At 37.0% G+C, this 25,659-nt stretch overlaps 1 protein-coding gene across 6 annotated transcripts in view; it reads left to right on the top strand.

Annotated features, from left to right (window-relative positions):
* Cobll1 (cordon-bleu WH2 repeat protein like 1) overlaps positions 1 to 25,659 on the top strand; it is a 154,149-nt gene that overhangs the window by 38,558 nt on the left and 89,932 nt on the right. Inside the window, exon 1 of one of the 6 annotated variants that reach the window (XM_047544800.1) lies at positions 1,940 to 2,037. The exons of the other annotated variants lie outside the window; for them this stretch is intronic. Coding sequence (XP_047400756.1) covers positions 1,940 to 2,037 — 98 coding nt within the window. Of the gene's footprint in view, positions 1 to 1,939; positions 2,038 to 25,659 lie in introns of those variants that run through there. 6 annotated transcript variants of the gene reach the window in all.

The following is a 25,659-nucleotide window of genomic DNA, read 5'->3' as shown; positions in this document are numbered from 1 at the left end:
GCATAGATAGATATTGTGGTATGTTCCTACTGTCCTTAATTTTTCTAGTGTTTTGAACATGAAGGGGTGCTGTGTTTTGTCTTCTCTGACATTTCTTCTATTATGCTGTCTATGAATTCTATTGTTGGAACATCTTGGTTTGTTTGAGGCACTTTGTTCCCTTGTTTTTTCATGTTGTTTGTGTGTCTTTCCATCTAGCAGTATGGAACTGAGGCAGTACAGTTTCTACCCTGTAGTCTTATAGTGTCCCTGAAGGCTTCCAGTACCTCACCTTTAAGGGGGATATCACTATTTAAACAGCACCCAATGCAAACAATATACAATGTTAAACCAAATGTCTTTTATTATGGTGTCCACAGTTTTGTGGCAATAAACAGAAATGATGTGTTCAATTATTGTCTACAATATAAAAAGTAAATTTGTTAAAAGCATTTATAGTGTCAAATGATGGACAATGAGGGAACAAAAGTAGTGTAAGATGTGATGTTTTGAGGGAGGAGAGAAGATACAGGTAAAAATTTATAGTAAGAGTGAGGGAGGAATTAATAGAGATTGGCTGTTATTATGAGAGAAGTGAAAAAGAGAATCCAGGGAGACAGGTGAGCAAAAAAAAAAAAAAAATACAGATTAAAAAATATATATACATATATAAAAGAATACACAACAAAACTGTAATTTACTATTCAGACACCCCATACCTCAATAAATTGATACATGAATAACATTTGGATTCAAAGATGGTAGAGATATGAGAGAGGGTTAAAAAAGAAAATGGAAAGCCTCAATGGTAAATTGAATGATTGCTTCCACTGACTTTCAGATTTTTTCTCAGTTTCCCTATTTCCCTTCTCCACAAATAGGTGGGGTTTTCCTTTCTTTGCTTTTATTTTTATTTTTATTCTAATTAGTTATACATGATAACAGAATGCATTTTGATTGTATACATATGGAGCACAAACTATTCATTTCTCTGGTTGTATATGATGTAGAGACATACCATCCATGTGATCACACAAGTACCTAGGTAATGATGTCAATCTCATTCTACCATCTTTCCCACCCTCCATACTGCCTCCCCTCCCCTCACTCCCCTCTGCCCAATCCAAAGTTCCTCCATTCTTTCTTTGCCTCCCACCCCCATTATAGATCAGCATCCACATATCAGAGAAATATTTGCCCTTTGTTTTTTGGGGATTGGCTTATTTCACTTAGCATGATATTCTCCATCTCCATCCATTTACCTGCAAATGCCATACTTTTATTCTCCTTTAGGACTGAGTAATATTCCATTGTGTGTATATACCATAGTTTATTTATCCATTCATCTATTAAAGGGAATTTAGGTTGGTTCCATAACTTAGCTATTGTGAATTGAGCTGCTATAAACATATACAGTGACTGCATCACTGTAGTATGCAGAGTTTAAATCTTTTGCGTTTAGACCAAGGAGTGGGATAGCTGGGTCAGATGGTGGTTCCATTCCAAGTTTTCTAAGGAATCTCCTTACTGTTTTCCAGAGTGGTTGCACTAATTTGCAGTTCCACCAGCAATGTGTGAGTGTTAGGTGGGGTTTTCTGAAGTTTGATATTAGCTCCAATACTGTGGGTGCCAGACTGGTTCAATGGGTGAGCTGATAGCAAGATGCCCTCACACCCTCTTCCAGTCTTCCCACCCATTGTAGCTGGCCCCTTCTATCCCTGTGTACTTTAGGACTCACTGAGCTGGAGAGAGCCCTGGTTTCTTCAGTTCCTCCAACCTTCAGTTGCTCACCCTGGGAAACTGCCCCTAATCTCTGACTTCCCTCAGGCTTGCCAGACCCAGATTGGCCCATGCAAATTCAGCTGCAATCTGATGGACCTGGGCTTCAGCTTCCCCAGTCTCTGCCTTACTGTGTCCCAAGATCTCAATGCTCTTTCAACTTGCAGAGAGACTACAAGGGATGCCCTCACACAAAGGAGCAACTCTGCAAACAGACAGCCAGATGGCAGCCATTAGCACACCCAGCAGAAAAGGCCTCAGGAGCAACCAGAGCTGCAGGTACCCCTATATATCTCCAGGCCCTGGCTGGTTTCCCCAGACTGAGATGGTTGTGCCCTGAAATGACTGTGGTGGTGGCAGCAGTGTCCCAAGATGGCAGTGGGCATTGTAACCAAACCTGTGGGTACTGTGACAATGGACTTCCAGGCAACAGCAGGAAGCGGGTGATCCACTGGTGGTCTATGGGCGGTTTGCAGGCTAACGGTGGGCAATGGTCTGGCAAGAGGCCAACAAACTGGCAAACGGTGATTGATAGTTGGTCAGAAAGCAATCTGTGTTCAAAAGGTGGGTGATATGGGGTGGGTGATCACAGCAGATGAATGGTGGGTAAACAGCAAGGGATCGGTGGGCAGTTTTGACTGCCTTGCAGAGAAACAATATTTCCTCTACTTAAGTCCTGAGTCATGGAGTGAAAAGGAACGCAGTCTCCCTCTAGTCCGACATCTTGGATCTCTCCAAAGTGTGCCCTTGTACAGCTCACTGTCACTGTTTACTTACGCCCATTGAGACAGGGTTCAAATATATCTAGCACACCTTGACTGTACTTGTATATAATATATATTTATGATTAGAAAATTTGTTTGAAACCATATTTTAGAAGGAAAGTAATATGAGGTAAAGAACCTTGTACAATGTTAGTTGACAAAAGATTATTACATTATTAGCCTATTTGCATTAGATGACGATTAGAAGTAATGCTAGGTTTGTCAAAATTTGTTTCTTAAATACTGTTTCAACACTTTTTAAATGTTATGTATTTAATGCATTCACTGAAAGTGAAAAATATGCAGTAGCTTCAACTTACTTAAAATAGCTAATATAAAAGCTAATTTCTAACTTTCTCCAAACATTTTATTACTTACTCTTTTGACACAGTATACTGTCCAGGAGATTGCACAGATTTTAGATATGATTTTTTTTAAGGGAGCATTCCCCCCCAAAAAATGGAAATCTATATTTTAATCTATAATCCTGGATTGAAATAGCAATTTTTGTTCTTCAGAAAGAAAAGGACGATTTGGCACTAATATTATGTTGCCTCATTATTATTTGGTCTTGGATAACTTCTATTCATATCTTCCTTGAACTATTCCTTTTTCAGTTTAGGGAACTCCCTTTCTTCCCTCCCTCCCTTTGTTCCTCTTTTTTTTTTTTTTAACTTGGAATTTTAATTTACAACATTATCCCCAACTTCTAATAGAATGTTTCTCAAGGAATTGTATAGACTTTAAAAAATAGTTTTGTATCAAAATACTAGTATTTCAAATAATAAAGTCTTTTGGTGTTAAACTGTCCCAGAATTCAATGTCGTTACAGGCTTCTTATGGCCTATATCCGTAAGTATATTTCTCTTGACGTCTACCATCATACCACAATGAACCTTGAAGGGTTATGGAAAATAATATTCCTATAAGACAGCTTCCTAAGAAAAATGGAGGGATGGTGTGACTTGGAAGGAGGGAGGAGAAAATTGGCCAGACATTAAACCTCTCCCAGTGCATTCTTTCTGATAACAATGGGCCCTGGAGGAAAGAGGTGCATACTGTATGCTGGGCCAAAAACCTTGACCTTCCCCCATGGCAAATTAGTCCTAAATGACAGTGGGCAAAATTTGAGACTTATCCCAGGGAGTCTGGTTTTAACCTGTACAACTAGCCCCTGATGGTCAAAACTGCATGTGCATGGTTTCTGCTGATTACATCATCCTCATTGTACCCTATAAAACCAAAATCCCCTCTGTAACTGGTGGCCATTTTTTTTTTTGCATCTGGAAAACATGTCCCAATGGGCACCTGAGCCTGCAAATGAATAAAGGCTTCTCTGAATCCGTTGAGGACTGCTTCCCGTCCTTTTGCGCTTACAGGCCTCAGTTGGGAATCTCATCCACAGCCTCTGTGAATGATGCGATGGACTATGCAGTGGGCTCACAGCTTTCTCTTGACTTTAACCCTCTTCCCCTGTGCTTTTTCCTGCGGTACTGGTCCAAGAAAACTTGGCATTTCCACGTTTCATCTATCCTCTGTCCCCAGATTTATTACTGTCAGGTGTATGCACACATTCATATGTGTGAATTGTTAAATCTACACCTACATCATAGAGGTATGTGTTCATATGCGGCTTATGTTTCTGTTAAAAACTGTTATTAGATGATACTTTATAAAATTATACTTAACCATGGGCCAGGTGCTGTGCCAAATTTTGTGATATTTACAAAACTGAAAGTCATCTATTCTTTTTTTTTTTTTTTTGAGATTTCAATTTCCCCAGAAATATACTTTACTTGTACTAGCATTCATTTCTAGAATTAATTTGCTTTCTAACTAATCGAAAAATTGATTTCACAAGACTTCATAAAATATAAAAGACACTGTGTTGTACATCTTTTTTTGCATTAATTTTGGTTTAGTTGCTAAACTGTTCCTAGATTCTGAAAGAGTTAAAAGGGCATTTTATATTTACTTTAAGTATAGCTATAAAGAGAAAAATACATTACTATATAGTTTCTTCCTTCCTTTTGATTGTCCAAGAAATAAGACATGTGATTCCAATGATTTGTCTGCAGGAGTTGGTACTACATCAAGCCACCCTTTTGGTAGAAATATACAGCATATACACAGATTATAGAGATGAACATGTTATTGTGCAATTTCCTTCTTATTACTGGTATTTTTACTTTAGAATGGGATAGGAAATAAGAAATTACATGATAATCTGGATATCAATAAAGACTACTATAGTTTTAAAAATTAACACAGTAAAGTGGACTTTTATTTGATGTACAGTTCTGGGAATTTTAACCCATGTGCAGGTTCGTGAAACCACCACCACCATCAGGATGCGGAATAGTTCCATCCCTTCAGAAATTCTTGCTCTTCTTTGTAGTCAGACCCTTACCCAGCGATTAAACCTGATGACTACAGATCTATTTTATCACCATAGTTTAACTTAATGTCTTACAAACAGAATCATAAACATGCAGCCTTTGGAGACTCCCTGCATGATGCTATTGAGATTCATTCAACTTTTCTATCAGTTGTTTCTTTCTGTTGCTTGTTGTAGAATTCCTTAACACTCCATTTACTCCATGAATGCTCTTTGGATTGCTTTCAGTTTTGGGGTCATTATGAGTTAAACAGCTATGTCCAGTTTGTTGTGTGGATACTGTATTTTCATTTGTCTTGCTGAATCATGACAAGTGAACATTTAATTTTATAAGAAACTTGCAGGTCATTTTTCAGTGAGGTTGTAGCCATTTCGCATTTCACCAACAATGCATGACAGTTTATTCTCACCACCAACACTTGGTATTTTTCATACTTGTTTTAGTCATTCTCATATGATATCTCATTTTGTTCCTATCCTAATGGCACTTGATGTTCTTTTCCTTAATGGCACGTGATGTCAGAGCTTTTCATATGCTTATATCCCCTTTAGAGAATTTATTTGCTGATTTTTAAACTGGGTGGGTTGGTTTTCTCAGAATATTCAGAGTTCTATACATGTTCTAGTCCTTTGACACATGATTTGCAAATATTTTCTACACTGAGGCTTGTCTTTTTTATTCTCTTAATACTGTATTTTATAAGGTACAAGTTTTTACCTTTGATAAAATTGTTTGCTGTTTTTCTTTTATTATTTGTATTTTAGTGTCCCAAGAACTCATTGTTAAACCCAGATCATGAAGATATTCTTCTGTTTTTAAGATTTCTCATTTTGTATTTAGACTTAATTTTCAAGACATAAGCTTATGGTCTACCTTCATTTTTTAGCATACAGATGTTCAGTTATTCCAAGATCACTCATTGAAATGACTATTATTTCTCTATTGAATTGCCTCTGAAATTTTATAAAAAAATAAGGTGTTCATCACAGTATCGTGGCTCTATTTCTAGAGTGTTACATTGATCTAGGTGTATGTTTATGTGTAAACACTATACTGTCTTGATTACCATAACTTAGTAGTGAATCTCGAAATGGAGTAGTATAACTTCTACATCTTGCTCTTCCTTTTCAGTACTCTTTTTTATTCTAGTTCCTTTCCTTTAAGAACCAGTTTATGTCTAAAAATTTCTATGAGGATTTGGCAGGAATTCTGTTAAATGTTCAGATCAATTTGAGAAGAATTGATATCTTTGCTGTGAGTTTCTAATCCATGAATATAGTATGCCTCTTTTTAGTTCTCTTTGATGTCTTTCATCCTCATTGGTTTTCTGAATGCAGATCTTAAATAGATTTTGATGGAGTAAGAATCAAGGACTTTATTTTCATGTCATTATGAAGTTCTCTGCTATTATAGGGCCATATCTTTGGATTTTGCTCAAGAAAACAACAGGACATCTTCTTTCTGTTCATTAGGAGAGCGCTTTCCTGATCCTTGACCCTGAGCTACAGGTCTTCCCCTTGTACTCATTCTTTTCATCCTTTACTGCTTTTGAGTTTCAGGCTATGTTGAAGACTACAGTAACTAGAGAGAAAAAAATGATCAACTCAACTGCTCTAATTCAGTTGCTCCAATTTATTTTTCAGATTCAACAAATTGTTGCTTCATATATTTGGTCTGGATTTTATTAGCTGCATTCTGTTGGAACAACAGGGTGGAGTGTGCTTACCTCATATTACCTGAAACTGGAAACAAGACTGGTCTCTTTTGCGTGACTTGAATTTTAAAAATATCCAAATCTTATTGACTGTGAGCAGTCAGTCTGTCCATGTATTGAGGTTTTTAGCATCCTTCTCTTGTCTGCTTCCTGTCAGGAAAATTACAGTGCCTCACATTAATCACCCAGTTCTGATTACCCAGTTCTTATTTGTAGTCTTATTAAAGCCTTTACTAAGGAAAAATAACATTTCAGGCTTGAGTAGTTGTCACTGAGTATGTAATATCAGAGTAATAGATTTGTGATAATTTCTCTTACAGAGAAGTAGTGGTATTATATTTGAACAACTAGGTTTGAGTTATTTAAGACATTCTTCTGGAGCCTTGGCAATCTTTAGAAAGAAGAAAATTGACAAAGTTGTGTGTGTGTGAGGAATTTGTTACACAATTTAAAAGTTTTATAAAACTAAAAGTTTTTATATAAATAAAGGTTTTATAAAACTTTTAATTAGATTTAAAAGAAAGTTTTTTTGTGTGTTGGGGGAGTGGAGTACTGAGGATTGAACCAGGGGCACTCTACGTCTGAGCTATGACCTTTTTTAAAATTTGAGACAGGATCTTGATGAGTTTGAGGCTAGTCTCAAAAGTATGATTCTCTTGCCTCAGCTTCCCTAGTTACTGAAATTGTTACCTCACCCTTCTAAAGGCAGATATTTTAAAGAAGGAATAAACTTCCCTAACTTAAGAGTGTACATATACACTGTGTACATATATATGTGTGTGTATATATATGCACATATATGTGTCTGTTATTCACTGCTTTAAAAAATTTTTTTTTAACCAGGAATTGAACCGAGGGATGCTGAACCACTGAGCCACATCCCTAGCCCATTTTATTTTTTTCTGTTTTTGAGTCAGGGTCTCACTGAATTGCTCAGGGCTTCACCAAGTTTGCTGAGGCTGACTTTGAGCTTACAGTCCTTCTTCCTCCACCTCCCGAGTTGCTGAGACTACAGGTGCTTGTCACCACACCCAGTTGATTTATCTAGAAATTCTGTATTAAGAGCACTGAAAATTTTGTGTTGAAGTTGGAATGAATATATTTCATCGGCCACTTTTTTGTTTCAGGTTTATTTTAGGTATGCCAAGCAGATGCTAGCGTAACCATGGATTTCCGATTGACTATCTCATAATAATTGATGCTTTCAATGTAAGTTTTAATTATGTTGTAGCCTGGCACAAAATGTAGACACAATTACATCATTTTCAGTTCCAATCTGAGAATATCTAGTTACCTCTGTATTTGGTATTCCATATTCTTATGTGGGGGAAAAGGAAGCAAAGAAAAGGTTAATTTTGTGTTTGTAATAACAATAGGAAGTACTCTATATTCTTTTTGGAAGAAAAGTGTACCGTAGTCCCAAAATATATAACCAGAACTTCTTGAAAAGACTATTTAATACTTTTTTTTTTTTTTTTAAGTTATACCTCACTTTGATGAAGGCTAGGAAGGAGGCATATGATCATAATGAAATAAAAGAGCACAGACCTTGAGTTCAGAAAGATCTGGGTTTGAATCTAAGCTCTGTCACTAACATGGTGGTTATTTTGCTCAATACCTTTCTTCAGTCTTCTCCTAGGCATGGCTGATTTAGTTAATTCAGGAGCTTGTTTGGTTGACTTCACCTGGAATGTTTGTAAAGGGGTTCAAAACTACTTGTCATATAGTTAGATGATCATTAAGAAATAGTGCTTTCATTGTTTACAAAGGAGAGTGAAAGAATAGTTTAATACCTCAATTTCCTGAAAGATCACTTTCTAATATTTAGCTGTTATGGGTAGCAAGGAAAATGATTAGCTTAATTAATATGGTACAATGTTTTGGGCCAGACGACCCAAGTTTGCTTTCTTGTTCCTAAAGCTGAGAGGGATAACAAGTAGTAATGGATTTAGGGTAAGGTCTTGTCAGAGCAGTAGTTTTGCATCTGTGGTTTATCAGGTTCTGTTTAAAATTTTCCTTTAACTTCTCCTCTTTGATGTATGTGAATGCCATCTCATCTCAGCATGACACAAATGTTTTAGGCCCTATCTTATCTTTAAGATAGCTTCATCCTTTTTGATAGAAATAGTTATGCTAGTATATTGAATCTAGAAACTATGTAAAAGGTGAACTTGATGCTTATTTCACATTGCATGCAACTCTGTGCTCTGAAAGAGTGATTTGTAAAACTTAATGGAAATTTAAATGATATGGATGATACATGAAGACTTGATAAGCTTTCATTATAATATCCATTAAATATGCTGGAACTCTTTGGGTTTGCAGCAGCTGGTTCCAAGTTATTGATGGTTGTCATTGTGACAGGTGGTGTTTGAGGTTGTGACCTAAAGGAGACTGCAAGCTTACCTCTCTCACTTACCTCCTCCTCTCTCACCTTGCCTGGCAGATTTGAGCCAGCGGGGAAGCCTAACCTTATCTACCATGGTATTACCTGCCCATCAGGGAACTTTCAGTTACACTGACATTTTACCTGTGACTGATGACCTCAACAAGCTTCCTGGAACACTTCACTTTCTTCTAGCCTTATAAATAGCACTGACTTAGAAGTTTAATGGGCAGTACTAGACAATTATTCACTAAACCTTTTCCCCTCTCTCTGTTTTTGAAAGACTAGCAACTCTATCTCTGTTTGTTAAATTTTGTAAGATATTGACTGCCTTAATGTAATAAATTTACATTAACGATACTTTATTTTAAACAGACAAATATTGTTGAAAGAAGATATTAACAAATATAAGTAAGATAAAAGTAACGTTTTCTATCTACAGATTATTTCTACTTGTATCTCAGACTGTAGAATTCTAGACTGATTTATTTCCATGTACCTTTGTTTAAAAAAAAAAAAAAAATGAGGGCTGGGGAGATAGCTTAGTTGGTAGAGTGCTTGCCTTGCATGCACAAGGCCCTGGGTTCAATCCCCAGCACTGCAAAAATAAAAAATAAATAAATAAAAATTAAAAAAAAAAAAATGAATTGCTACTGGGTGTGGTGGTACACACACACGTAATCCCAGCCCCTGAGGAGGCTGAGACAGAAGGACTGAAAATTAGAGGCCAGCCTCAGCAAATTAGTCCTTAAGCAACTTAGTGAGACCCTGTCTCAAAAAATAAAAAGGGCTGGGGATATTGCTCAGTGGTTAAGTGTGCCTGGATTCAATTCCCAGTACTACCAAAAAAAATTGTTTTTCTCATGCTGTTTCATCTATTTTTTTTTTCTGTTAATGCTCTCCATTTTTCTATGTCAATTTATTTTCATCTTATGTAAGTCTATTCTTACATACTCACCTGTACTCAGTCCATTCACACATTGAATTAATTGACCCCCAAACACATATCAATACTCTGTCCTTATTAGGATCTAATCTAGGACTTTTCTTTTCACGTGATCGTGTTCTATAAACTAAGTAATCTGCACCATGACTTTTTTTTTTTAAACTTTTACAGTCACAGCCAATGAATACCAAAGTCCACGATCCTGCATAGATTTGGGTTCTGCTCTGTGAGAATAGCTACTTCCAGGAAAGCGGGTGCACAGTGTCTGTGAAGGCCAACTCCCAGCTGGAGAAGGGGCTCAGGGTTCAAGGGAATCAGCCAGAGTTGTCCACGTTGCTGTGGTGTGTGTAATGGTGATGTGGCTCACTTCCAGTTTCCTTTTAGGAACACTGCAAATTAGTGTCCCCAGTCTGAATGTATTGCAGGTAGCATCTGTTCTTGTAACTCCACTACTCCACTTTTCCCCTTTATGATTTTTTTTTCCTTGCATAGCTTTGTTTAATATTCAGAGTTTTCTGCTTGTGGCTATCTGTTTATAAAAAGATCAATGATACAGCAGGTTATCTGTTGGTGGATCCTGAAGATGGGCCATGGGTATTTCACTTTGCTCTTTCCCTCATGAAGTTCTATTTTAGTTTCTTCCTTTTTTGACCTAATTCATGTAGTGTTGGATCAGTCAACTCCCAGCCATCTAGGGGAGCTTTCTGGCCTCTCTTGACATTAGTCTTTTTCTTCCCACAAGATAATTGGCAAAGATCCAAGGATCTGCTTCCCAAGAGTATAATACGATGATCCTTGGTCTCTGAGGTTACAGGCTTGGATTCTTGTCCTGCCCTGCCAATTAATCTGTGATTGTTGAGAGGCCATTTTCCTTCTTTGGTCCTTAGTCTCATGGGAGACTGAATCTTGGTCTGCTGCTTCTCTGTTGATGGCTTCTGCTTCTGTTGATGGGTTCCAGTTCTGACTTTTTGAATAGACCACGATCAATTGCCCTACAAAATATTAGACCTTCTGGATTTTTCCCAGTTGCTTCCTTGTGATGATATTAGCATGTTCTTAAATCCTTGTGTACAGAAAAGATGAATCTAGGCAACACAGATTTAATTTAAATAGGATTTAACTAGAAGATTTAGGTGGTGTTGCCCTTGTCACAGTATGTCCCATTAGGAGGCACGGTGGCCACCATCATGCGTGGCTTGCTCTTAAGAACAATCAGTGCTTCTTTCTAAGTCATCCAAACTTGCATTTCTTGTATTTTACATCACTACATATTGAAAAATTAGATTTTTTCAGCCTAATAAAAAATTATACATTTCCTGTAAAAGTTGGTTTTAAGAGTAACTTTGAAATAACTGAATTTTAAAGGAAAATGTATATTTTAAAGTTGTCTTACACTGTTTGTTTTTCTGTGTTTTCTCCAAGTCTGGACATGTGTTACTTTCAACTTTTTAATATGGGTTCTTTGATCTCAAGAAAATAGTAAAATACCTTAGATACTGTAGTTGTATGTTCTGTGGGGTTTTTTTTGGCTTTGTTTGTTTGTTTATTTGTTTTTAGGACATTTAAAGTCTGTATGAGGCTGTGATGAAGATATTGCTTACAATTCTGGAGAAAATTCATTTAATTAGGGGTGGTCATTCATCAGTCTAGCTACTCCAGAGGTAAAAAGTGATTGGAAGATATTCACAATCAGTTTAATAAAATATAGTGAACAAATGGAAATGATTAATAATGCTATGAAAAAAAATTTAAATGACATTTAACTCATTTTAACTTACTAAGCTTCAGGGAAATTGAATATTTTTATCAAAGGTCAAAAAGTATTTTGCCACGTAAGATATCTCCATCTATATAAATTTTCTTCTGTTGAATTTTGTTTAGTTTTAACCTTTTGAGTGCTTCAAACTACTATGCTGCTTTTTAAAAATATAATTTTAAAGACCTCCCCTTTTAGAATGTTATTATAAAGGAGTAACTTTAAAAGAGACATTTAGAGTAGTTTCCTTTTCAAAATAAACATATTTGATTACTTGATATGTGGAACTAACTTTCCCTAGAGACAAGATGAGAAGAGTCCTAGGAGGAAGTGGGCTTACTGAAGACTGGTAACTGTGATAAGTGTTTCTCACAATTCGCTTTTGTTTTTATTGGCTCCTGCTGTTGGCATTGATTTAAAGGGTTTTAAAATTCATATTCTTTTCTTAACAATACTTAATCTGGAACACTGTACTCTTTGGGCGGGGAAGGGATTTGTGAGTTTAACAATGTCTTTTTCTCTTACATATAAAGGATGTCAACTCAATAGGAAAACACCAGGACATCTAGGGGTCCAGTGAGGGAATGAAATTGCCCTGCGATTCTGGGTGTTCTTGCACTTGCCTGCCTGTGTACAGAACCCCAGTTTACTCCTGTTCCTTCTCCTTCCTCCCATCTCACTGCATAGCTCAGGAGCATGCACCTGACTGAACAGCAAAATGTGTCAAATGGTATGAAGTTTGCTGGGCCTAGAAAAGTTTCACTGAAATGTTAGAATTCTAAATATGGCACTGCACAGTAATTCTTCAGGGCCTTTGTCTGCATTTTCCCTTACTTGATTTTTTTTTCCCTCCCTACCTTCAAACCATCCTGTACCCCCCATGCTATTGCAATACTAGGAAATGAACTTTTATTTGTATGTTTCTGAATTATTTTTCCAGGACCTTTCATAAGTTTAAGACCCATCCTATTGCAATACTAGGAAATGAACTTTTATTTGTATGTTTCTGAATTATTTTTCCAGGACCTTTCACAAGTTTAAGATAACACACACAGACATTGTTTTTACAGTTCCATACATAGCTTTTAGAGGTAGATTTCTTTTCTTACGTCTGTGGAGTGATTTATGGTACACATAATTAAAGCCTTATAATAATGTTGTAAGAATAGGTACTACTGTAACCAGGGTACAGAATGAAGGCCATGGCTCACCTTCCAGGCTTTCCATTTTGAACTTTCCTTTCAAAGGGATTGGCACATTAAAAGTCAGATGATTCTTCTGCTTGACAAAGAAAGCTCTACTGTAACTTCCTTCAAATTTAGCTGACTTTTCTAAGTGTGTATGGCCTTGTGCTGATAAACAGAAGACCATGATTGGCAAGGGAGAATCCTAATTACAATTAAATAATTTATGTAAAAGCTGTTTTAACCACCAGGCAAAACGTCATAGTCTGGATTTTAGAACACTGTCATCCCCCCATCTGTCATTGAAAATTACTTTTCTTTAAAAAAAAAAAAAAAAAAAAAAAATGCATTTTGTTCCTTATCCCAGGTCAGACTTCTTAATATTTGAAAAGAATTTCACGTTGAACTTAATGTGGAAATTATAGCAACAGAAGTTTCTCAAAGTAGAACATGATTTCAGATCAATAGTGATTTCAAACATTTAGCTTTTTGAAGATGGCACTGAGGATCTAATGTAATAATAGATGAATTATGGTAAAACATTATAATATTCTTTTACAAAATAAGATGTTGGTCAAAGTAACATTTGAAGTTTTGTTAAACTGAAATCATCAGATTTGTAAAGGTTCAGTTTTGATAGTACTGGAAATATAGATGGTATTCAGTTCTCTCATTTAAAAAAATTTCTTGAGGGTGTGATGGCACACGGCTTGGGAGGCTGAGCAGGAGAATGGCAAATTCAAAGCCAACCTTACAATTTAGGCCCTAAGCAACTTAGCAAGACCATCTCTCAAAAAGTGAAAATAATAAAAGGGCTCAGTGGTTAAGTGCCCCTGGGTTCAATCTCCTTTACCAAGTAAATAAATAGTTTCTTAAAAGCCTGAAACTTTCCTTGGAAATGACTTATAAACCACTATCAAGTAATAGAGTTTTGTTCCAGCTAAAGGAAGTTCATTTGTACAATTTTTTTTTTTTTTTTTTTTTTGCAGTGCTGGGGATTGAACCCAGGGCCTTGTGCATTCTACCAACTGAGCTACATCCCCAGCCCCCATTTGTACAATTTGAACAGTCTAAAAGTCACCCCAGAAAGAATAGATTGGATATATCAAAGGTCTGAATCATATTTTGCTGGGAGTCTTGTCCATAGGTCCATAGGATAAATTTAAGAGTTTCTGCCCCATGGTAGGATTCTAGGAATTGATTACCTCAAGACAACTTTTTGAAAGTAGAAAGCAGGATAAGTTTTGTGTCGTGTGTGTGTGTGTGTGTGTGTGTGTGTGTGTGTGTTCCCCAGCTGAGTTGAAATCTCTGATTGGAAGTAGAATGGAATTTTGGGGTAGGAATGTTGATGAGGGGGAACTGTAGGGTGTGTATTCCAAAGGAATGTTCATTCCAAGGAGAGGTTCCAGGATGTAGTCGGCCAGAGAAGGGAACTAATCCTGGGTGGAGCAGAGTAGGTCACTTAATCTTCCTAAATATTTATTTTAGGTCAGGCATTTTGGAGGACCAGTGTCTGTAGAGGGAGAACACAGGCTAAGAGTGTTCTCTAAATACAAAGAGTAAGTAAAATTGATATTATAAATATTTAATGCCATAAGTTTTATTGAACCAAAAAATCTTTAGGTAGGGCTGGGGTTGTAGCTCAGTGGTAGAGTGCTTGCCTTGCATGCACAAGGCCCTGAGCTCAATCCCCAGCACTGCAAAAAAAAAAAAAAAAAAAAAAAAAATTTAGGTGATTCGAAAAAAGGAAAATCATTTTTTCCCTTCATAACTTCTAATGCTTAAGGCACTTTATATAAGTAATCTTAAAAATTCTATGTGATTGGTACTGCTCAATATGAAAGTTGAGAAATTGAGGCTTGGAGATTAAGTAGTTTGTGCAAGGTTACATAGTGGTGGAGTCTTTTCAACTTGGATGGTTTCTTAGTCATGACCCTGTTGTGAAAAGCTAGCTATTTCAAATTATGTAGTAGTCCAAGCCCCAACTTGGTTCTTTTGGGTGTCAGTGGGGATTGGTTTGGAAGCACATCTATTCCTTACTTACAGCAGCATTTGTTATGTGTTCACCAAGAGGCTGTGGATTATTGAATCCAGGCAGTTTAACTTCAGTGTGCAACAGAGTGAAGGAGCCCAGGAAGTTTCACCTCCCAAACATGGGCACCATGATATGCTCACTGTTCTGAATTAAAAGCCCTTGAAAGTCAGCAGATGCTGAAGGAGGCTTACTCTACTATACCCTTATCTGCATTGAAACCAGACCTGCTTAAGAGAACACAACTGCCTTCCATCCCCTCCCTGGAATCTCACTATCTCTAAAGAAGACCAAAGAATGCAACCACACCTAAATGCACTTTGCTTACCAGATAAAGTCTGTTCCTTGAGTTCATGCAAATTCCAAAGAAAATCCTTTTACTTTGGAGTTGGACTAATTTGTTGGGCTTTGATTATAAACCATCTTCTAGGCTTTAAGATTACATAATAAAAAATACTTGCTACAAAATAAGGTGGGATGGAGATACAGCTTAGTGGTAGAGTGGTTAGCATGCTTGAGTCCCAGTATATCTCCCCCCACCCCGCCCCGCACACGCAATTAAGTACTTTTGATATCATTAAGTGTGAATCATCAGTTTTTACTTTCAGAAAAAGGAAAAAATTAGCTGTTCTAAAAAAAAATAATATGAGGAATTTGATGCTTAAAGAGATTGGTAGTTTGAGGCCATAGGACCTTCAGGTCTGGTGACGCCATTTTTTGTCTGGCTAGCTGGAGACCTGCTGCCTCTGCTACCATCAGTAAGGTGGAGAAGCTGTCCCTAGAATATAGTTGTGATCCAGGAATCAAAAATGGTGTCTTGGAAGCTGCTTTGTGCATGTTGGTTGCATCTTGGTACCAAAAAAAAAAAAAAAGGTATTCCATGCTTTGCTTCTTTACACCCTTGAGATTAGTGTCTTCACAATGGCTTGCTCTTACAGCAAATGCCAGTGACCCCAGGGAGTTTATGTCTTCCTTTCTGATTTTGTGCCTGCATATCTCATTAACAGACTATCCCCTCACCCCAGGTGTAAGGGAGCCTGGAAAGATGAGTATTTAGGGTTTTGGCCTTTGTCATTCAGGAAGGCCCACAGGAAGGAAACTGGTATGGAGGTTAACCCTACCACTTAAAAAAACAAAACAAAACAAAAAAACCATAGCAATAAGGCAAGACCTTGCTTTGTTTCCATGGTCACATTTCCTGACCTACCTCACCCCAGCCCTCATTAAATGTCACCCTTGGTCTTGTTCAACTTTTGATTTTCAGTGTTCTGAGTGTCTAGATATATAAGTGACAAGTTTTTTGTTTTTTTGTTTTAAATCCATGTTATTACTTTCTCGTACTTAAACTATTAAACTAAATATTTAAGTAAATAATTATAATATATGGAGTTAACTTGTGTGCTTGTGTGTGTGTGTGTGCGCGCGCGCTGTGCTAGGGGAGTTAGATATTACAGCAAGTAGAGCAAAGTATGCCACGGATATGCCAGGAAAAAAAGCAGATGTGTAACTCTAGGAGAGTGTTCTGAGTCCATTATATTTCTGGGAGAATATCTGGTGGAATACTTCAAAGATAGACTGCACAGAATGAAGTCTGTGTGTAGAACACATAGTCATGTGTGTGTATTTACATAATTTATCTGAATGGAAAAAATTTAGATGTCATTTGGCTAGAGATTTCTGATGGGTGTTATCCTTTGAAAAGCACATTATAATCTGATATTTCAAGTTATGCAGAAGTGTGCAAAGGAAGGAAGTAATTTCTAAGCCAGAGTTGTATTTTTTGGCATTGTTTTTAGGTCAAGTGCCTAAAACTTAATGGATTTCTATGGAGGTAGTCCTCCAAAGCATTTTCCCTCAGTGATCGATGATGTCTTATATAAACCAGATTACTGGAGTTCCATGTATAGTCCTTCCATTTTTCTTTCCTTACTTCTTAAAAGCTTTTTTATTTATTGGGTAAGTATCAGATACCAGTGCATAACTTAAGAAAAACAAATGAATGAGGCTTTTTGTTCCAGTTTAATTACAAAGAGTAATTGTATACTAATTTCTTTTCTTTATTTATATTTTTTATCTCCTTCATCTGTTTCCTCTCAGTGCATTTGAATGTAGGAAGGAAGAAAAATGGTAAGCTGAAAAAACAGCTGGCTATTTTGGAAGTATTCACAGATATGTGATCAGAGTAAGATATATAAAGCATCTATCGATTTAAAGGCAGAAAAGTGAGTTGTAACCTTAATTGAGAATTACCCAGTTGCACTCAATTGTTACTTATTTTTGAATAGTGTATTACAGAAGGGGTAATTGCAGGAAGGATATCTGCATTTATGGTGTAGGTTTTTTTTTTTTTTTTTTGCGGTACTGGGGATCGAACTCAGGGCCTTGTGCTTGCAAGGCAAGCACTCTACCAGCTGAGCTATCTCCCCAGCCCATGGTGTAGATTTTGATATGAGAAATGTTTACTGATTGGAGGTTTTCAGATAGTTAAGTAATAATTTAGTCTTACATTCTCACCTATTTGGAAATCTGAATAGAAATAACACAAATACTAAAACTATGGACTTTGAAAAACTTATAGATTAGCTAACTGTTCTACTACCCTCTGAATGAACCTTCACTCTGACAAATACTTCTGCCTCATGTTATTGTTGTTTGGGAACATTGCATTTCCTTTTAAGATATTCATATCCTTAGCACAGAAGAAATACTGACTTCCTCTATGCTCCATTTTTGCTTTATGCTCTATCACTCTTGTAAGACAGGATAGACCCAACCCAAAACTCTGACTAGGAGGTTGATACTATCTGAGCCAACACCCTCGACCACCCTCTTCTCTGTCATTTACTAGCCTGGTCATCTCTTCCCAGCATTTTCTTAGTCCTCTCTAACCTATCCTCATGATCTTTGTTAAAACGGAACATATGATTAAACTAATACCCTATCTTAATGTGTATATGCTCATTTTAAACTTCTACTCTCCTAAATCTTCTCTTTTGATACTAACTAGAATTGCCATACCTGTGAAACAATAAACTCAGTATAATTGCTTTACAAGTCCTTATTTTCCTACCTTTTCTACTAAACATTTCCTAACTCCCCTGTATATCTGAACATTTAAAAAAAATTGTTGTCTGACTTTTCATGCATTTTTTTTTTCTCCTGTTCTGATTAAATTTCAGCATCAGTTATTTTGATATCTGCCTCAATTTCAGGTTTTTCTTTCTCCCTGGGCAAAATTTTGCCCAACATGTCACCAACTGTAACACTGAGTCAGCCTAAATTATAGTGTGTCCTATCTGTTTTCCACTGATAAAGGTTACTGGAGGAAGAAAGTGGGTCTGGGCAACCTAGAGGCAGACTGCATCTACCTCATGTGATTTCCATAACCTCCATGAAAGGAGTCTAATTTTTTTTTTTTTTTTTTTTTAATCACCACTATCTAGATTAGAAAACAAAAAGGTGTGGCACCTGGGTAGAACATTTTGCCAGCAGGTGCAAGGTCTTGGGCTTGGTTCCTAGCATACTCCACCCCCTCAAATAAAAAAGGTACAAAGTTGGTTTTGAAACTAGGTTTCCTGATGCATGGTAGCACAATGGATGTAGCAGTTCCAAATGTCACATCTGCACATCAAAGTCTTTACTCCCCTGATTATCAAGCAGGAATTCTTGGCTCACTGTGGATCAATTTTAATCCAGTCCCCAAAGTACTTCCTATGGCCACATTAATGCCAAACTGTAGTTGGTTTTGGATTGTATTGCTGCCAATCACAGTAGTAAGGTTATAAGGCCTTGCTACTGGGTTTAGGTCAATCAGAACTCGGTTATATGCACAGGTTCTTGGAATCGATCACTTTTAGTCACCAGGTCTACCAACCTGTGGAAAAAGTATGAAATGGATGCTTAGGAAGCATTTTTTTGTGCAATATAAAAAGCTGATCACATTTTCAATTTCTAATGGTCCATTTCAGATTTGGTTATAGAAAATTAGAAAACCAAATCAGAGAACAGCATGAAATTAGTAATGGAATAATTTTGCAATACTCAGAAGCCCTCATGGGAATAGAGAAATTATTGTTATAGTAATTCCAAACTGGAGTTTTAGTAGCCAGATAAGCTGCATATCAAGGATGTCCAGTGCTACAGTTTGAGTGTTCCCCAAAGACCACGGATTAAAGACTTGGTCTCCTGTGATGCTCTTGGGAGGTAGTGGAAACTTTAGGTTCCACCTAAAGGAACCTAGTGGAGGTCCTTAGGTCATTGGGAGCATACCCTAGAAGGGAATATTGGGACCCCAGACCATTTCCATTGCTCTCTTTCTGCTTCCTGGCTCCTATGAGTTGATCTGGTCTACACCATGGGTTCCCACTGTGATTTACTATGTCCCTGTAGGCCCCAACAACTATGGACTGAAACTTCTGAAAGCATAGCCAGAATAAACTTCTCCTCCCCCATACACTGATTTTCTCAGTATTTTGTCACAGTGATGGGAAAGCTGATTAAGTAATTGAGGTTGTAGGTGAAAGGGTAGCTCTGGTGTTTCATCAAATAGTCTATAATACATGGAATGTGGTGACTTAAGTTTCAGAACAGGGGTTGCAGGTGTGGAAAATTCATAAATAGTTATATCAGAGGGTAAGTTTGATCACTTAACGGGGGAGTTTCTAACTTTATTGAGGTGCAATTAAATGTATTCAAAGTGTGCCACTTCTTTGGGGGTACTGAGGATTTAACCCAAGGGTACTTTACCATTGAGTTATATCCCCATTTTTTTTTTTGTTTCTGTTTTTGTTTTCTTTTTTTTTTTTCTGGTGGTGCTGGGAATTAAATGCAGGACCTTGTGCATGCAAAGCACTCAACCAACTGAGCTATATCCCCCCCCCCCTTTTTTTTTTTTGAGAAGCATCTTGCTAAGGTGCTGAGGGTCACACCAACTTTCTAAGGCAATTTGGCCTCAAACTGTGATCCTCCTGCTGATTCACTGAATTGCAGGGGTGTGCCAGCATGCCTAGCACTTGATGTTTTGATATATGTTTACATTATGAAATTACAATCTGACAATTCTTAATCTGAAAATTCATAATCTGAAATGCTCAAATTTTTTGAGTACCTATATGGCATTGAAAAAGTTTCCAATTTTTGAGCATTTTAGATTTCAGATGTTTTTAGCAAATATTATATATACAGCACAATATTAATTGTAATCATGCTACACATAATTTTCCAGAACTTATATTTGGTAAGTCATACCATTTTATAACATATATATTAGGGGGGGGCTGGGTATTGGGGATTGAACCCAGGAGAGCTTAACCAATGAGCCACATCCCCAGCCCTTTTTATTTTATTTTATTTTTTTGAGACAGGGCCTCCCTAAGTTGCTGAGACTGGTTTTGAACTGGTGATCCTCCTTCCTCAGCTTCCCAAGTTGCTGGGATTATAGGCATGCATCATTGCACCCAACTCATACCATTATATTTGATAAGTTTGGTATTTTTGGGGGGAAGGCACGTACTGGGGATTGAACTCAAGGGCACTTGACCACTGAGCCACATACCTATCCCTATTTTGTATTTTATTTGGAGACCGGGTCTCACTGAGTTGCTTAGCACCTCGCCATTGCTGAGGCTAACTTTGAACTCTGGATCTTCCTGCCTCAGCCTCCCCAGTCACTGGAATTACAGGTGTGTGCCACCACACCTGGCAAGTTTGGTATTTCTGATGTGCAGATGTTTCAGGCAATGATATGGTCCTTGTAATGAAATACTGTATGAAGAGGCTAGTGCATTAGGTAGGTATGAAGTTGAATGAACCATCAATATGTGCACTAGCATTTACAGAGTGTGTTAGTCAGCTTTTCATCATTGTGACCAAAATACCTGACAAGAACAATTTAGAGAAGGAGAAGTTTATTCTGAGCTCAGGATTTCAGAGGTTCAGTCCACAGTTGATTCCATTGTTGGGAAAGTGATACTTAAGCCACTCTGGGCAGAGATGGAGTCTTGAACCTGAGAAAGATGGAGTTTATAGGAAGACTCCTAAATCTAGGTTTGCTATGGTATAATTCAAGGTTTGTTTTTGTTTAGTGCTATCACTAATCCTCGCTTGAACTACTCCTGTCGTGGACTACCCAGAAACTGAGCTGCTGCTGCTTCTCCAATCATTCCCTATTTAGTCTGTCTTTGCCCAAATATCCAGTCTTTTGGAAAGGTCTCATTCCTCTCGACATCTGAAGTTTATTACATAAGACCATGCCACCCTTCACCTCCAGGGTGTGAGTCTTCATCCCTTTCTTTTATTTGGCATGACTTTTAAGATACTTTGTATCTATGTTATCTTTTATATGTAGCAGGACTGCATAATTCAGTACATTGCTTGTGCTATCTATCAAGGTGCGTTGCATTTTATGTGAATAAAAATAACTTGTAGAGTATGGGCAGTCAAAAATGGCTCCAAACACAGCATAGGAAGAACCATCTAGATTTGTGGAGTTTTGATTCATGCATTGAAATATTCTTGATTAATTTCTGTATGCAGCAGTTCCACTTCATTAGTGGAACTAACCAAGTTCAATTGTAAATTGAACTTAAGACATTGTATTTATCTTAAGAAGTAGTTTACTATCTTTGTTTAGTGTTACTGCTTCATTTCAATTCCTTTAGCACTTTCAGCTACCTGTTTTATACCTGTGTGATATAAAAATCTCCTTTTTTGGGGGAAGGAATTTCCTCTAGCTTTTTATTTCGTATCAAAGGAGACATCAACTGTAGCTCATGTCCTTAAGTTTACTTCCTATTCTCTACCTTGGGAAAGTCTCACATGTTTTTAATTTTTTTTTTTTTTTTTCCTTTTATAGTCTCAACCACCTCCAAAAATTCCCAGCAATTAGAACAGTTATATGGTGATTAGAATATCTGTTTGTTTTATTTGCATTACCATAGCGACAATCAGTAGGTACATTGTCTTTCACTTTTGGACCTCCTAACTCATATGAAATTGTTTAGTCTAACTTCCTGTATTAACCCCCTGCTGAAAGTTATGGTTCTGTCCTGCTCCCTCAAGAAGGGCTTTGTCTATTGTTTTTCTTTAAAAGAAGAGAAAAAAACAAATCCAACTTTTTAGATATTTGACAGCTTCTCTTCATTCATGGAGTTCTCTAGAAGTTTCTTGTGAATGTCTAGAGCATCTTAGTTCATTTTTGGCACTATAACAGAATACCACAGACTGGTAATTTATAAATAACAGAAGTCTATTTTCTCACAGTTCAAGAAGCTGGGAAGTCCAAGATCAAGGTGCCAGTATCTCGTGAGGGTTTCTTGCTGCATCCTGACATGGTAAAAGGTGGAAGCAAGAGCATGCATTCATGGTCTCGAGCTCTTTTTATAACATTAACCTAAACACTTCCCATTAGGCCCTGTTTCCCAACACTGTTGCATTGAAGGGTAAGTTTCTAGCACATGAATTGGGAAAGATACATTCAAGTCATAGCACTTTAATTTATGTCCAGATCCAGCATATTAAAATCAATTATTCACATACCAATGGAATAAAAAAATGCAAAGAACACATTTTCTTTCCTATGGGAATCCACAGTGTAAGAAGGGAAATGGATATAATGTGTAATTGTGATTCATAAACCGTTTTTACACTGACTGCCTGCAAATGGCCACCTCTAAGCCCTTAGTGAACAGAGTATGGTAAATGGGAGGGAGGGGGAGCTAGGGATACCTTCTCAGAGGAATTAGCCTTAAAATGGCCCTACCAGGGACAATTCAGTACACCACACAACAGGTGACTGTGGATGCTTCACCATGGAATACACAGAATCAGCTACACAAAGCAATTCTGCGGATCTAGCACTTTCTATTTACTTCAGCGGTATATAAGAAACTTGGAGGACCAGAGAAAGACCTGTGAATTGTGCCTTACGTAGAATAGGATGATCTAGGATTACATACATAGCAAGGCTTATTGAATGACTTGTGTGTGCTGCGCACTGTGACGGTTGGACTCTCATCAAGGATCTTATACTCTGTGAGAATATAAAATATGTATAAATGGAAACTTAGTGTTTTAGTTAATTTATAAAATTAATGGAAGTGAAGTTATATCTAAGTGCTGTAATTACCCTGAAATGAGAGAAATTACCATGAGGTAAATAGAAAAAGGAAGTCTGAGAAATTTTGGTTTAGGTCTTGCCATTACCTCTTTGTGGCTTGAATTAACTTCTGAAAGAGTATGGCAGTACCTACTCCCATCAGAAGTGTCTGGTAGTTTTAACTTCATTCTTATTTCTTACTTTCAAACCTTAAACTGTCTGACACCATTACCACTAAATCTAGGTGATTGATTGTCTGGAATGGAAGGTGAATTTTTAATGTTTGATTCTGGAAAATCCAGCGAGGACATGCACTTCTGACAATACTGATTCCCTGAACTGTCTTTTTTGTGCTGGGGATTGAACCCAGGGCCCTGTGCTTGTAAGGCAAGCACTTTACCAACTGAGCTATCTCCCTAACTGTCTTTGATAGTACCACAGCCCATGACTTGAGGGGCATATGTCCTGTCTTTCTGAAAGACCAGTGGAATTTGGGCAGTTATTCCTAAATTATGATTGTGGAATTCCAAAAGTGTAGTCATTGTAATCACATACTGAAAGCATAATCTTTCATTCACATAATACATGACAAAATATTGGAGCAGAGTGCAGTGGCACATAACTGTAATCCCAGCAACTTGAGAGGCTGAGGCAGAAGGATTGTGAGTTCAAGGCCAGTCTGAGCAACTTAGCAAGTCACTGTCTCAAAATAAAAATATTAAAAGGGCTGGGGATGTGGGATGTGACTCAGTGATAAAGTGCCATTGGGTTCAATCCTGAGTACCAAAAACCAAAACGAACATACATATGTGTGTGAGTGTGTGGATTTATATATGAAAGTTACACATATGTTCCAATATATCATTTATGTATACATACATATATGTATATATGAAAGTTAAGCATACTTTCCAATATTTCCAATGTTTTATGACATTTTAAATATAACTATTTAAATTTAATACCTTGGGGATGTTCTAGTTTTCTAGGAGATAAAATTTTACTTGCAATGATTTCTTTTAATGTTTCAAAAATACTTGTCAAATATCTAATGCATGATAATTTAATAGGATTTTTTTTATCCCAATCGTTATGAAGTATAATTTTTTTATTAGAAATCTACTTGTTAAGAGCAGTCAAAGTATCTGGCTGTTATTTTGTTTTTAAAATTCTGGTAAAATATATGTAACATAAATTTATCAATTTAGACTTTTCGGTATGTGCACTGTGGTAGCATTTAGCACATGTGCAGTGTTGCGCAACCCCACCATGACCCAGTTCCAGAACATTTTCACCATCCCAAAAGGAAACCTGCGTGCATGAAGCAGTCCCTCCCTGTTTCCTCCTGCCCCAAACCATGGTAACTACTAATCTGCTGGTTTTGTTTTGTTTTAATGTGATTCTTTGATGTCATAGCTTGCAAAACAGTGGAAATAAGATGGTATGTTCTTTATTGTTTATAAAATTAAACTTTATTGGTTGATTCATAATGTTCTTCCATTCAGTTTTCTTACACTAATTTTCTAGTTTTTTGTTTTAAATTAATCAATATAGAGTTAATTTAGGAATGGATAACTCTACTTCAGAATATCTTATCTAATATTAAAATATTGGTACTTTTTGTTTATTTACTTTGGATAGTGGGGATTTAACCCAGGGGCACTTTACCCCTGAGCTATACATCCCAGCCTCTTTTTGCTTGTTTTTTCTTGTGAGACAGGGTCTCACTAAGTTGCTTAGGGACTCCCTAAGTTTCTGAGCTGGCTTTGAACTCAAATCCTCCTATCTCAGCCTCCCCAGCTGCTGGGATTACAGATGTGCACCCTTTGCCAGCAGAACATTTGTATTAATGGAGTTAATGAAACTCACAAAACTATAAGTAGTAATAAACAAAAGTCATTTTCTTAAACTTTCCTAACACTGAGAATTAACTGTAAGAATCAATCTAGCTGTAAAGATTTTTCACACTTTTGTAATTCTATGGAAATCTAAATTGTAAAACAAGATAAAAGGCAAATCAAAATAACTGGGGAATTAGAAGTGTGCAAATAAAAACTACCCTAAGTTACCAGGATGAAAGTTCCCTTTTTATTTTACTAGTGTATAATCTTTATAAAAAAAAACCATTAAGAGTGCACATCTTTGATCAGTCTTAAAGATTAAATACATTGATAATTTTATTTAGGAAAGCATGTTTACAGTTTCTTTAAAGCAGTAGTACAGTTTAAATAGCTGCCTGTGCCTTAGAGATTGTTGAACATAAATCTGCTTTGTTGATTTTTTTACATGGTTTCCTTGTGCTTTGTTTTGAGCACTTTCACAGATAAGGCCTTGGAAACAATCAGGGTGGATGATGTAATGTGGAGCATATTTGGAATGAAATTGGTCTTTTAGTGGAAAAGAGTGTAGGCTTCAAAATCACACTGCATAGGTTCATATCCCACCACTGGGCTCTTGAGTTCTCAGGCTCCACTCACTGGAAGTAAAGTTCGAAGAGAGCCTGCTGTGGGAAACCCCAGAGCTTGAGAAACCCTGTACAGAACGCCTGTTCTGGGGAAAGTGCACAGTAACATCAGCTGCCGTTGCAACGACAGTGATACCTAAGCAAACTTCTATCTAAAAATT

Source organism: Sciurus carolinensis, chromosome 3 (genome assembly GCF_902686445.1).
Source record: "Sciurus carolinensis chromosome 3, mSciCar1.2, whole genome shotgun sequence".
NCBI lineage: Eukaryota > Metazoa > Chordata > Mammalia > Rodentia > Sciuridae > Sciurus > Sciurus carolinensis.
This window is presented reverse-complemented; position numbering and strand designations above follow the sequence as displayed.